General features: G+C 33.7%; 1 protein-coding gene across 2 annotated transcripts; it reads left to right on the plus strand.

The window, feature by feature from the left end:
* Positions 1-883: 883 nt before the first annotated feature.
* LOC18042073 (LRR receptor-like serine/threonine-protein kinase FEI 1) lies at positions 884-11953 on the plus strand. Of its 2 annotated transcripts, none has more exons than XM_006432767.2 (14): positions 884-1086; positions 2535-2767; positions 3341-3473; positions 4230-4301; positions 4406-4477; positions 4901-4972; positions 5513-5584; positions 5697-5768; positions 5986-6083; positions 6366-6530; positions 6655-6987; positions 8756-9001; positions 9896-10029; positions 10972-11953. In XM_006432767.2, exons 2-14 carry the CDS (start codon positions 2659-2661, stop codon positions 11188-11190), a joined length of 1797 nt encoding a protein of 598 aa, XP_006432830.1. In that variant the 5' UTR covers positions 884-1086; positions 2535-2658; the 3' UTR covers positions 11191-11953. The 2 variants fall into 2 exon arrangements, with proteins under 2 accessions (XP_006432830.1, XP_024039975.1); XM_024184207.1 differs by having other exon boundaries at positions 884-1082.
* Positions 11954-14529: the final 2576 nt, after the last annotated feature.

Raw genomic sequence — 14529 nt, forward strand, 5'->3', positions numbered from 1 at the left:
TAACATTTCTATGACGCTTTTGTCCTTGTATAATTAAAATCTCTTTTCAGATGCAAGATGACGTAACTTGTAAGCCCCACTCAGTCAAGGATATTACTGTCCGCCCAAAAAAAATTTGTTTGTAGGAAATTCAGTGACGAGTAGACCAGAATTTCTGCAATCGGTGGCGTGGGTCCCACTCATCATGGGCATTCCCGTTAGCCATTATCAATCATACCTTCACTTCAAAAATATATTATCCTTCTAGGAAAAAAAAACAGTGAATCTACATACTATTGTATACTTGCTTAGTTGCTTGTAACTTTCTAATTTTATCGTTATAAAAATAGCTTCAAAAAACTTTTTAAAATGTAATTTTGGAATTTCATAATTAGGGTGTAAATTTTTTTAATAAAATCTTAATATCTATAATTTGATTACTCATCCATCTATATTAATTTTATCCTTAAATAAATAAAAAATAAATTATATGCCGTTAAAATAATTAATAAATTAATATTTGATGCTAAATAGATAGTTTTGGTCTTCAAATTTTATGATATGTTATTATTTTAGATAAATTTGAGTGCAAACTTATTTTTTTTACAATTTCTTAAATAGTGAGATAATTAATGACGCTCTTACTGAATTAATAATTAAAAAGGATTTTTTTAAAGATAAAAAACCAAAATGATTATGAATTTAAAATAATAGGTGGGTGGTTTGACTGAAACAGGGTGTAGGGAGTGGACCAACGACCGACGTAGAGTAGTACAAGTACAAAAGCGGGTTCTTTAAGTAGCCGTAGATACAGAGAGGAAGCGTCGGTTGACACGTACGGAAGGTCTCACTCACACGTGCTAAAATACTCTTTTCTCATTGGCTGGGCTTTTATGTACCATCTTAATTCCGGGCATCTATTCCCCACACACTCCCAAATTCTCTCTCTAGAAAAGCTTAAGAACAAACATACTCTCCCTCTCTTCACCGTCACACAAATCTCTCACAAAATTTGTAAATTGATTTTTGTAAATTATTATTAGTAATTTTTTTTTATCACTTTACAACTAAGGGCTTGCGTTTCTCTTCATAGATCAGAATCAGTAGGTGTGTCTTCGTTGTCATATCTCTCCTTCACTTCATTTTCATTTAATTTATTTAGAAAAAAAATATTTTGAGTTCAAGATTCTTGAAATTTATGAAATTAATATGGTTAATTATCTGTTAAAATTATTTTAGATCACTTTTGCTTTGAAATGTTGTAGCTTTACTGTATGTTAACGAGTGTGAATTGCAATTGACTTTTATGGAATAATGTTATTTTTTTAAAAAAAAGCAAAAGAAAATATTTAATGTTTTGAGCTGTACACAAGCACTAATAATTAAACTTAATTGCTGATTTTGCTTAGTTTCGGTTCTAAGTGTTCTCAATTCTTGAGGCATTGTAGTTTTTTTTGGGCAATTTTTTATTTAGGTTAATTTTGATTTTTCTTTTTATTGGTTTAGTTAGTGAAAATGTTGATGTGCTGTAATTTTCTTCTCTTAGGAATTGGTTTGAAAGTGATGGTTTGTTGTGGTTGTTTAACTGTAAGCTGGAATGCTGACATTTTAAAAAACTCAATTTTTGTGTGATTGTTCATTCTTTTATCTTGATCTTAGAATTCAACCAAAAAAAAAAAAAAATTGTGCCGCAAATGAAAATTTGAGTTAATTAGTATTAGAGATGGATAGATAGAAAATACTTCTAGCATGCAGTGTTTTTGATGAGCAATGCTAGTATGTTTCTATTCTTGGAAAATAATTACACAAAGGAAGTGGCATGGTCTTGGTTTTTATGTGAACAGTGCTGTTTTCACTATGAGTGGCTTTAAAAGTGACGTGGCATGAAATTATCACTTGTTCTTTTAGAGCTATGAAATTTTGGTAACTTGTATGGAAGCCTTCGAACTTTCACCCTTCAAAACTTGTATGATATGATGTACTTTTAACCCCATTATTCTATAGTTAAATTACAGCTACGTAAGGGATGGAATAAGAGTAAGTGATTCACAAAGATAGGAATATCCAGCAGAGACTATTTGAGATAAATGCTAAGAAGATTGTATTGAAAGAAGAAAGATTTACAATAGGTGATAAAAGTTGTCCAATAGCCACCAAAACACCCCAAGAGCTTACGATTAAGAGTGCGTTTCGGAAGAGAAAGCTTCTACCTTGAGAGGACTAAATAGAAACGACTATGTCTACTAGAGTTTCCAACATGATCTAATGTTTTCACCTGGTTGATTACTTGAAATCCTGTTTAACATATATTTATGTATAGGGGTTTCTTCTTGGTTTTTGGCTTTTAAAAGTCTGTCAGTTAAATAATTGATAATTTGATTTGGTTTTTGTTTCTTTTGGACAGGATAATAGTTTCTCTGATCTTTTCACAAGCATTTTATTAACAGTGTATTAGCATGTTCTTACTCTTTATCGGTGTGCAGTAAAGAGTATTAAATTGAATGAGGTGACTTTCTTATTTCTGATATTCTCATACTTTCTCTTCTTCTCTGCAGGAATAAAAAGTTTTCTTTCTTCTGCAATTGCTAAATGTCATCATCAACTGAGTAACCATATGTTACACGGAAGCATTCTGGAGCTTGCTGTATCAGATGATTTGTAGTAGCTATATTATGCTTGATGAGTGCCACTATGGGCATGTATCAAATAAAATGTCGAGGGCAATGGCTTCTTTTCATTCTACTGCTCTGTATCACAATAAACAAAAGCAGGGCCATCAATTCTGATGGTATGGTGATATGTTTGTCTTTATCTTATATATTTAATTTTGGTTGTAATTATCAATTATACTGATGAATAAATTGTGATTTTAACTGTTAAAATTAGTACAAAATCGTAATTGTTAAGTATAGTATGATTCTTTTAACATTGGTACCCAAACCACTTGTTGCCCTTAAAGTTTGCTCAGACGTTACCCCACCCAGTAAAAGTAATACTAGAGCTCAATCCCAGATTTCTATCCATATTAAAATGTTCCCTGTTATGTTATAGCCTAAAAAAATGAAAAATCATTAGTGGCGTCCTGTGTCCCATAAAAGTCGGGTAATCGGCGAGGTTGTGTTTTGATCCTTGCTTGCTTGATTTTAACAAAGAAAAGATTAAAAAAATGGTTCTAAGAATTAGTAGGCTGGTTAGTGCGTGCATTTCTAGCTGGGATGCTTTAGAACATAGTTCCCAGTGTCTTTTGCTGGCTTGGCCTTTGGTTTGTAAAAGGACGGATGCCGTCTTAAGTTGTCATCATGTCCTCTCTATCTTTCCAATTGATATTTTAAGAATGTGAAATCCTCTTTCTGATGTGCAGGTGAGGCACTTCTAAGCTTCAGGACAGCGGTGGTTAGTTCAGATGGTTTCCTTAATCAATGGAGACCAGAGGATCCTGACCCTTGTAACTGGAAAGGAGTGAAATGTGATAAAAACAAGAGAGTAATAACTTTGTGAGTTTGAAAATAGTCCACATCTATCTTCATTCCTTTGTTAAGTGATATTTGATGAATTTTTGTCTTCATATTTGCTGCTACTTAACTTAATACTCGAAGCATGGACATTAGTAATATATGTTATGAAAAAAATATACTTCCATGTTGATTGTGGTGTTGCCTTGTTTTGAACATATTACTTTTAAAGTTTGTGTATGTTTATATGAAGGATGAAAAGGAAAAAGCTTATATTCATTGGTTAGTTTCAGTTATAAGTTTATTCCTAAAATCTTTAGCATGAACTAATCTGCTGTTTGAAGTTTTTATTGAAATGTTTATGATTTTGATCCATCCAGAATTCTGTTGTAGAACATGTTGCTTGAGTGCACAATAGTTGCAGTTGCTCAAGTGTTAAACTTTTTTGTATAGTTGTATTTCATGACTAGGACTTCATGTCTTCCAATGATCAACCGTATTCAGTGTTTTTAATTTAAATGGATAGACTATCTTTGGGATATAAAACATGCTTTCGCTGTTTATCTATTTCTTCCCAAGGGCATATATACCGTCATTAATTTGTTTTTGCGTTGTGAAGCTTTGATGAACCAAATCTTGTTGCTGCTCATGCAATATGATAGATGCAATTAAAATTCTAGAAAAATGAACATATGATGCTTAAATGATACCCTATTTAACAAGTTTTTGTCCTTGTCAAAGTCTTTCAGATTGAAATTATGGCACTTATTATATATCTTGTTGTATTTTGGTATCCAGGAGCCTTACCAATCACAAATTGAGCGGACCAATATCAGCTGACCTTGGGAAGCTTGATCAGCTAAAGTTTTTGTATGTTATCAAGGGACTTTCTTGTTGTTTTGGTAGTTGATGCTTCTTTGCTGTATTCAAATTATACTGCTGCTACTGATGCTTTGCATCATATCTCCTTGTAGAAATCTTCATAGCAACAACTTTTATGGGGAAATTCCTTCGGAATTGGGAAACTGCACAGAGTTGCAGGGATTGTAAGTTCCTTGGCTTATCAGTTTGTCCTTTTAATGACCAAATGACAATTTATTGTACCAAAGTTTTATGAACAAAATGATGACTTATTATATTCGTTTTCTCATCTATAAGATTTTGACCCAAAGCTGTGGAAGAGAAGTGTCCTTGTTCTTCCTGTCTAGATCCATCAGTGGTTGTGACTTATTACATGGTTAATAGACGTTGCTAGATCTGTCTAAATATCTTAGATTTACTGATTCTTCTTACATTTTTCTTTTGAAGAATTTTAACTGAGAACCTGTAAATATTAGTCAAGTAATTATTTTAAGCTGAGTTTTACGGAGGAATCCATCTTTAATAGCTGTATGTGTGCTTTCGTTTCTTCATTGACTTGCTAATTTCTTTCAATTGATAGTAAATTGTTAATCTTGATTCCTTTATAGATCCTTGCAGAGCAATTACTTGAGCGGATCAATTCCAAGTGAACTGGGAAATCTATCGAATCTTCTGAATCTGTGAGTTGATTGTTTTATGCTAATCAATTTTAGTCATTTTATACAAGTAACATTCAAGATATATTCAATAGAATTAGAGGCTTCATTCAGGAAGGTTGTATTGCATTTGAAACCTATTATTTGTGGAACACTTTTCCTATTCACTGTTATTTTCCTCCAACTATGGTTAGTTCAACTTTCATTGTTCTTTTACGGAAAATCAAAGACTGATCATAATTTTAGGATGTATGTTCAATAGTAAATGCCCAAAATTCTGATAAAAAGATATCAATGCAAAAAATACACATGTAGTTATTCTCGAACTTCAAGAGTTGGTGGTGTTCAACCCCTGGTTCATAAAATACGATTTAGTTAATTCAATAATGATTCAGCTCTTATTGCAAAGGATATGCAGCTTTGCCTATGATGTATAGCTGAGCAAATGAAAATATCTAAATCTAAGGTATTCTTTTTGCCTCTATGTGAGGAGTAGCCAAACATAACTTGGGAACTTATTGGTACTGGTAAATGTAATTAATTTGATGTTACTTTGAATTGTAGGGATATTTCAAGCAACTCGCTCAGTGACTATATACCTCCTTCACTTGGGAAATTACAGAGATTGATTACCTTGTGAGTAGCCTTGATGCAATCTATTGGTGTTTGATAATAGAGTTTTTGGGCCAGAGTTTTGAATTATTTGAATGTGACCTTAATATTAATGACCTATCTAAATGATCTGAAGCAATGTGTCCAACAACTTTCTGGTCGGAGCAATACCATCTGATGGAGTGCTTACCAAATTTTCCGAAAGCTCGTAAGTATAACCTGCCCCTACTTCTGTTGTAGCAGATTTTGGATCATTTAGAAATTATCTAAGGATTCTTTCAAATGCCACTGTATTTGATATTGGGACCTGCAATTTGACACAACCACCAGCGCACTTAAATTTGGCATTTAATAGTACTTTACTGCTGGAAAACCAAAGGATCTTATTATGTTGTTATATACTAAAATGTCTTATTACCTTGCAGCTTCTTTGGAAATCGTGGTTTATGTGGGAAGCAAATAAATGTAACATGCAAAAATGATAGTGGAGGATCTACAACAGATTCCCAATCTCCTAACTCAGGTAAATCAGTATGTAATTGTATATAGTTATTTGATGCTTTACTCGTGGGAAACGCTTGAATGGCATGTTTGAAATGTTGTGATGCATAGGAATCACCTTCCATGATTAAAAATGTTGATATTATTGCTGATTTTGGTATAATTACAATATACTGTAAGAAGCTCATAGTGTCTTTGGGAAATTGATAACCTTTCTGCTGAAAGTTTTTGTATTTCTGATGACATTATTTCATATTAATCTCTCATGCTTGACTTGCATTGTCTGATAATTCAACTTTTATAGCTCAAAATCAAGGTGGAAAGAAGAACTCTGGCAGGCTGCTTATTAGTGCATCAGCAACTGTGGGTGCTCTTCTTCTGGTGGCACTTATGTGTTTCTGGGGTTGCTTTCTTTATAAGAAGCTTGGTAAAAATGAGAGCAAAGGTCTTGCAAGAGATGTTGGTGGAGGTGCTGCTCTTAATCACCTTGTGAACTATCATTTGAAAATTCTGTTTGAGCCGTTCTCATCTATGTTATTATGCCTTCTTGAGTTCCGAGAATTTAATCTCTCTATAAATTCTTCTTGCTGTAGGTGCATCAATTGTTATGTTTCATGGAGACTTGCCATATTCTTCAAAAGACATCATAAAAAAATTGGAAACTTTGGATGATGATCACATAATAGGATCTGGGGGCTTTGGAACTGTTTACAAATTAGCAATGGATGATGGAAACGTATTTGCTTTGAAAAGAATTGATAAGTTGAATGAGGGCTTTGATCGGTTTTTTGAAAGGGAGCTTGAAATTCTTGGAAGCATAAAACACCGGTATTTGGTGAATTTGCGAGGATACTGCAACTCACCTACATCAAAATTGTTAATATATGACTTTCTACCTGGTGGCAGCCTTGATGAAGCTCTTCATGGTGAGATACTATTTTCTTGAGTTTCTCTTCTTGCATCACTTGTTTCCATATTGGAACAAATGAATCTAGCTCACACTAATTTTGGCATAGGCATTTAGTAGAGGAATATTTATCATGTTTGAGGTCCAATGTTTGTATGTGTGTTTGGTAGCCTTCTCCCAACCGCCTATGATCAATGAACTAATAAAATGCATGGTGATATATTTAGTCTTGATTCACTAATGTCATTTTAGTGTCTTTCCACCACAACAAATAAACCATAGACTCATCATTGATACCTCGGAGTAGAGCATCACCAAAAGCCTTTTCAAATGAGATTTCACTACTTATTTGAAGAGTCACATCACCATAAAGAGTTCCAAAAGACTCTTCCAATGAGATTCTTAAAATAAGATTGTCCTTCTCTGAAGAGAGAGAAGCACTATCTCATTTGAAGAATCTCATTTGGAGAATCTCTTGGAGCATTTAATTTAGTATTATATTATTTATCTCATTATTCTTGAAGAGAGAGAAGTGTTATAATTGCTCTTATTTTGTTAGGGAAAGAAGTTTGATTAAAGTAATAGAAACTTATTTTTATTTGAGGAGTCTTTTGGGAAATGACTTATTTTTTTAACTCTTCTACTTGCCATATAGGTAAGTACATAAGTATTTGAAGAGTTAAATTAGTTTGGTGGTGCTCTTATTGCCCAATCTGATAAATTTTAGTGGTTTGGATGCAGAGCATGAGAAGGAATTTTTAGTTTTAGAAAGATCAGTTCGACATTCTGGAGGTGTTAAATTATTACTTGATTAATGATTGTGGTTCTAAGCTTTCTTCAGTGGCCTGGTTCTTTGATAAATCATGGCAAAGTAAGGATTAGGGTTTGCAGCTATCTTTATTCTTCCTTATCCAGTTCCTAATTATAATCAGATGGTGAAGTTGTTATTAGCCCTTCATATTTCAATGTGTTTGGATAGCAGCTGCTATGTGACTGTCCCTAGTTCACGAGCACATTTGGAAGCATCATTAAATGCACTCTATTTTTCTGCTTGATGGGCATTCTACATTACTGAGTTTAATTCTAATTTCATCTCTTATGATTTTGGAAATCAAATTAATTTTATCTTTTAGGAGTTAGTATCTCTGTGGAGTAGTCTAGGGGAGTCTTCTGAGACTATTGATTATTCCTTCTTCTTGAAGCAACTATCTCCGTTGAGTAGTCTAGGGGAGTCTTCACAGACTATTGATTATTCCTTCTTTTTTGAAGCAAGTCTGTCTATAAGGCAGTTAAAAGAAATAATTCATGGTACAAATTTCTTTATGTTTACTGTTTTGAAAATACTTGATGAGGATGAGAATGAAGATGTAAGCAGTTCATAAAAAAGAATTTAGTTCTGCTCTTGACTGGAGATGAACCTTGTCTGAATTTTATGCAGATCAGTAGTTTTTTGTGCCTTGAACCCATGTGTTTGCTGGCATATTCAAACTTAATTCATTCTGATATGGAACATAGGCATTCTCCAAGTTTTAAATTAATAAAGCATTTCTCCTGATCATATTTGGGCAAATGTCTTTCCAAGGAAACCATATAGCGGGTAGATGTAGATATATGATACACTAGATGTTGTTATTCATTTATGTGGTCCCACAATGTGGAAGTCAATGCCATTTGATGTTCAATTGCAGACTAAGTCATGTTTAACCACTTGTGCATTCTGTTAGTTTGTTGCATGAATAATTTGTTTAATTTTATGAAAAAATTAATGTTTTATAATGATTGTACAGAAAGATCTGAGCAGTTAGATTGGGATGCACGGTTAAATATTATAATGGGAGCAGCAAAAGGACTGGCCTATTTGCATCATGACTGTTCTCCTAGAATCATACACCGTGACATCAAATCCAGCAACATTTTGCTTGATGGAAATTTGGAGGCTCGAGTATCTGATTTTGGACTTGCTAAACTTTTAGAAGATGAAGAATCTCACATTACAACCATTGTTGCAGGAACATTTGGTTACTTGGCTCCAGGTAAGGATTGTACAAACGGTTGAAACTTAGATTTCATGTTTACCATTATGGAGCATATGTCTCTTTGTAGGCTTGCATTGTGGCAGATCATATTGGGTGCACCAAACTAGTTGAAAGAGCATTGATCAGATGTTGACATGTCAGCCTACTGTGTTCAGCCAAAATTTTATTGGAACTAATTAAAAGAAAGTTAAAAATGAAATTTTACATGGGTTGATCTGTGTGTCGTTTTGTAACTCTTTTTTTTTTTGGTTTGATAAGAAACTCAAAAATGTACTAGTATTTCTTTTGTTACTTACGAAGAAGATATAGTTTGCATAAAGAAAGGAAAAGAAATTGGCAGAATCTCCAAGCCTTTCATGAAAAATGTATGCTGTGCAACTCCATCCTAATAATCAATAACAAAACAATGATCTGGCTTCTTCTTTGGATTTCACATCCAATTACAGTAACAAGTGACCTTTTACTTCGCTAATAGAAGTTCTGAAAATCTGTTTCTATATAATAAGAAGATAGCATGCTTAAAAAATGTTTTAAAACAAGAGGTATTGGCCATGTTGAAAGCTTTCTCCGTGAGTCTTTAAAACCATGAAATCTAGAAAATTCTTTTATTTTTTGCTCTACACATAATTAATCCAGGGTTGGAATCATCTGAAGTCAGCTTGATTTTGACATATAGCACACAACACAAAGTGTGATGTAAAGGCATTCATATCAGCTGTTGAAACACTGACTGTAATTTTCTTTGGCTTCTGACCTGAGAATATTAAGGGATCGATTCCAGATGTACTTATGCTGTCTGGCTTTCATTTTGTAACGCTGGACTGTATGTTATAAATAGTTTTCTTGATATCTTTCTAAAATCATTTTTGTGTGCTTATGCGTCCATTGTAGAGTACATGCAAAGTGGTAGAGCTACAGAAAAGACTGATGTTTACAGCTTTGGGGTCTTGGTGCTTGAAGTTTTAAGTGGAAAGCGGCCTACTGATGCATCTTTTATTGAGAAAGGCCTCAATATTGTTGGTTGGGTATGATTTCTTTCTTTATCCATTGAAAAATGTTGCTTCTGCTCACTTTTTCTTTGTATTCTGGGATCATTTGCCATAACCAGATATTGAAGTTTGGCTCTGTGATAAATAAATTTGATAAGCTCAACTGTGATAAAATTTAAGAGAATGCTGCTTTCATTTTTTCATAAGCTGAAAATTGTTTAGTGGTGTTTTATGGTCTCCCTTGGGATATTGACTGTTAAACTACAAGGCTTTATGGTATTCTTATCTCGCCAGATTGTATCATCGCGAATGATGTCCTTGTTCCATTTACTGTACTCTTCTACTTTTTCTGAAATTGCAACTAATTCATGGGTGCAGCCAAACATAAGACTAAATGCTTCCCTTATATTTTAATTTAATGTATGTTGTGTTTCTGTTTGTGGAAGATTATCTACAATGTCTGCAGCAGTGTAATTGAGAAATAAATTGAGAAGAACAAACAAATTTCAATTCTTTTTCTCCTTTTTGGGGTATAAATAATGACCTGATTGCTCTTTTTTGCTCCGATGTGAAAGAGCAACACCCATCATGTCGTCATGGAAGAATTGATCAATTCTTTTAGGAAATATGCTCGCTCCCAATATGGAAGCCAATATTTTTCTCCCATAATTTTTAAAAGTTCACCAAAAATTTCAACAAAATTTAAGCCAAAATCTTCTCCTGCACAAGGGATGTCTATTTAGTATTTATTGGAACTGCAAAACCCTAGGTGCATATGGATCTTGGACCTGTTGCATTTTTATTTGTTCACTTCCATCGGTTGAACTTCTGCCGTTGTCTGTTAGTGCAAATCAATTGTTTATTTACTGCCTTTTAGTTTGAGCATTGCTAAATCTAATCACTCTTTCATTTAGTAGTCTCGTTTATTGCTATAGATACAAATATTTCCCTAGCCCTAATCCATATTTATTTGTGCAGTTGAATTTCCTAATATCGGAGGATAGGCAACGAGAGATCATTGATCCAAATTGTGAAGGGGTTCAGTCTGAAAGTCTTGATGCCCTTCTTGCAGTAGCCACCCAGTGTGTATCTTCCAGCCCAGATGATCGACCCACCATGCACAGAGTGGTCCAGATTCTTGAATCTGAGGTCATGACCCCATGCCCAAGTGACTTTTACGATTCCAACTCAGATTGAAAACTTTGCGGCGACAATGAAGACATATTTGAGTTTGCATCCATGTTAATGCAGTTTGTAGAATATTTTGGATGATGCCAGCAGTGAAAAGGTGACTAAAAGTCTGCAACAGTTCGGCTTCTCCATTTTATTTATTCATTCTTTGTGCAGATTTATGAAAAATGAAGATGCAGTGCTTCGTGCTATCCGCTTGAACCCCCTCTCCAAGTATTTGATTAGTCTTGATGGAATTCTCGGTTAATTTACCTACTTCTGGTGTCCTCATTCTGCATGGGGTGGGTGCAGATGTTTTTTTCCTCTCCACGTGATCTGGAAATTCCACTTGCAGTATGACTCAATTATTCATTTTTTTTTTCATTTTCTTTTCTTGAAAGTTGTAATCACTCTTGCATTTGTTCTTTCTAATTAATTGTAAATGTATTTGTATAAGTTCAAAAGTTTGGCCTCTGAAAAAGATGGTCTGATTTATGCCATTTTTGTAAAATATGTTTCATCTCAATAATCAGTTCCATTAGGTGAGGCAGGTGTCTTTATTGTGATATTGTATCTACCACTTGTATTAAGGTTTATCTTCAGAAGGTTTATTATTCTCTTGTTCTAGGAAGGGAGTGAAATCCTCAGTTGAATTTGTGTGAGTGTTATTGATTATGGCTGAAGTTCTTAGCCAGAAGCCCAGGACTGTAAGGATGAGGATTGAATCTTCAATGCACGTTGAACGACTTGGTGTGCCGCTACCCTCATCAGAGTTGGCGCAGTGAATGATTCTAACAACCCGAAGTTGACTTTTGGGATTCGGGTAGTCTAAGTCAGCTTCTACTCAACTTCTTTTACAGTTTGGATTTGGGTTTTAACATTGGATGGGACTGTGAGTTCACCAGTAACAACTTCTTTCTTGGCTCCTCTGGCACAACTTTTCTAACCCAAAAATGAGTTGAAATCACATTATTCTGTTATTTTATCCTAGCTTTATGAGTTTGCTTGACTTGACTTGCACTTAGCCTTTGTGGATAACTCTTTCTAGACTGAAAAACATCCACACTGCTCGTGTTGGATCGGAAGAAACAAGAAAGGAGATGAGAGGAGAATGCTAAAGGGGATCGGAGATGAGGGGAAGTGGATGGAATTTCATTTTATTATTTAGTTTGATATGAAAATTATTTTTTTAATTATTTTATTTTCCTTTCTTTTCTGTCTAGGGCACTTCTTTTATTTTTTTTCAAACGAAGCATGGTTGTTAAAATATTCACATTTCCAAAGAAATAAGATTTCTTGAAAAGAGTACTATAATTGATAAGCATTTGAGGGAAAAAATTATTACATTATTTTCTTTCCTTCGTTTATCGCATCAAATTATTACATAATTGCTTCTCTTTTTTTTAATATATGTCCGCTGTTCTCCAAATTTTTTTCACTTGCCATATCATCATGCTTCTTGAATTGATGTATCATGTAGGAAAAAAAAATTCAGGAAAGCTCTCACAAATTTCCAGGATGAAAGCTCTAGGTATTCGATATACTCCACATATTTTCAGTTATGCATTACTCTCAAGAATCTGTTTCTGTTGTAAAATCTGAAAATTTCTTGTAGATTTAATTGTTAAAATTATGACGAGAGTAGAAAATGTAACGTTCTCAACATACATCAATGGCCTTGTTGGATTAAATGCACGTCTTTCCGAAAATATTAGACGAAAAATCAGAATAGCAACTCCCGACCTTCCTGAATATGTGAGGGAAAGACTCCAGCGAATGGAGGTGCTTATAGTTCTAGATGATGTGAATAAAGTTAGACAGTTACAATATTTAAGTAGTGGGGTTGATCATTTTGAGTCGGGAAGTAGAATCATCATAACCTCTTGAGATAAACGAATTCTTGATAGTTTTGGAGTACCTAACACTTACCATATATGTGGCTAATGGATTGGAATGTCATGAAGCTCATAAGCTCTTCTGTAACCATGCGTTAACATCAAACCATTGCCCAACAGATCTGCGGGAGGTCTTAAAGCATATATTGAATTATGCCAATGGCAATCCATTGGCACTCAAAAGTAATGGCTGTTTCCTTCGTGGGAAAAATTAATAGACTGGAAAAAGCATTGGAGAACTTAAATCCAATTTCTGACCCTCATATTAAAGCCAGAAAAGGAGAGTTTATTTCTGGACATTGCGTGCTTCTTTGCAGGAGAGCGAAAAGAGTTTGTAATAAGAATACCAGACGATTCTAGTTTTATGCATTAGGCATTGACTGTTCTTCTAAATATATCAAATTACAGTAAGCTGTGCGAATGCATGATTTATTGCAAGAGATGGGTTGATAGGTTGTTCACCAAAACGTAGTAGATTGTGGTACCATGAGGATATCTATCACGTATTGCAGAAAAATAAGGTAAGATTACTATTTAAGTTTTTATGGGGCTAGAAGCGGCCATAATTTTCTCAACCACAGCAGTGTTTCAGTAAATTTTATTGTTACCAAAACACCATTATTAATTAAAATATATATTAGTGTAAACAAAATAACTTGAAACATAAAAAAAAAACAAAATTATTGTTTACATTCAATGTCATTTCATTTAAAACATTTGTCAAACATCATTTTGGATTTGAAAGTTATTCGAATAGAACGAGTACTTTTATATATATGGTTTACTATGAGTGCAGTCGGGTTTCAGGATTGAATAATCATCCTCAAACTAAAAAACCTTAGGTCAGTGTTTTGAGGCATTAATTAAGCGCTGTATATCGTTTGGCTCCTTGATAAGCTCTATTAATTCAATGTAAGCACCATTTTGATCTCTGAATACTAATTAAATTAACTAATTTTGCGATTTACGACCTTATTAGGATAGGTAATAATGGTGATTTATGAATTTATTTTTTATCTTGTCAGCACCTGGATTAAAGTTTTAGAGGGGGAAAAAAATTGAAGAAGACTAAAAGGATGCAAAAAAAAAAAATTAGCTGAACGAGTGCAGGTTGTTTTCATTTAACGAGCTGTTTATAAATTTTAGATTTTTTTTTTCCTTGAAAAATTTTACGCCAACTCATTCTTTGCTTCTTTTCTGAAGGGGACCGATGCAATTGTAGGAATGTTCTCGAATTTGTCCAGAATAAGAGACGTATGTTTACATTCTCGAGCTTTTGAAAAAAATGTCAAATCTTAGATTGCTGAAATCCTATACGCAAAAGTATGATGGTGTTCCGATTATAAGCTCTCGAGTGCAACTTCACCAAATTTTGGAATGTCTTCCTGAAAAAATTGAGAAATCTTTATTGGCGTTAATATCTTTTAAAAATACTACCATCAGATTTTGAATTGGAGAACTTGATTGAGCT

This window comes from Citrus clementina, unplaced genomic scaffold (assembly GCF_000493195.1).
Source record: "Citrus clementina cultivar Clemenules unplaced genomic scaffold, Citrus_clementina_v1.0 scaffold_5, whole genome shotgun sequence".
Taxonomy (NCBI): domain Eukaryota; kingdom Viridiplantae; phylum Streptophyta; class Magnoliopsida; order Sapindales; family Rutaceae; genus Citrus; species Citrus x clementina.

Excerpts from the sequence above, each read along its gene's own strand:
- LOC18042073 (XM_006432767.2), top strand. The coding sequence starts at position 2,659 with ATGAGTGCCACTATGGGCATGTATCAAATAAAATGTCGAGGGCAATGG. Across the intron at positions 5,585-5,696 it reads TTACAGAGATTGATTACCTT|CAATGTGTCCAACAACTTTC; the intron begins GTGAGTAGCCTT and ends AATGATCTGAAG. Across the intron at positions 6,084-6,365 it reads TTCCCAATCTCCTAACTCAG|CTCAAAATCAAGGTGGAAAG; the intron begins GTAAATCAGTAT and ends CAACTTTTATAG.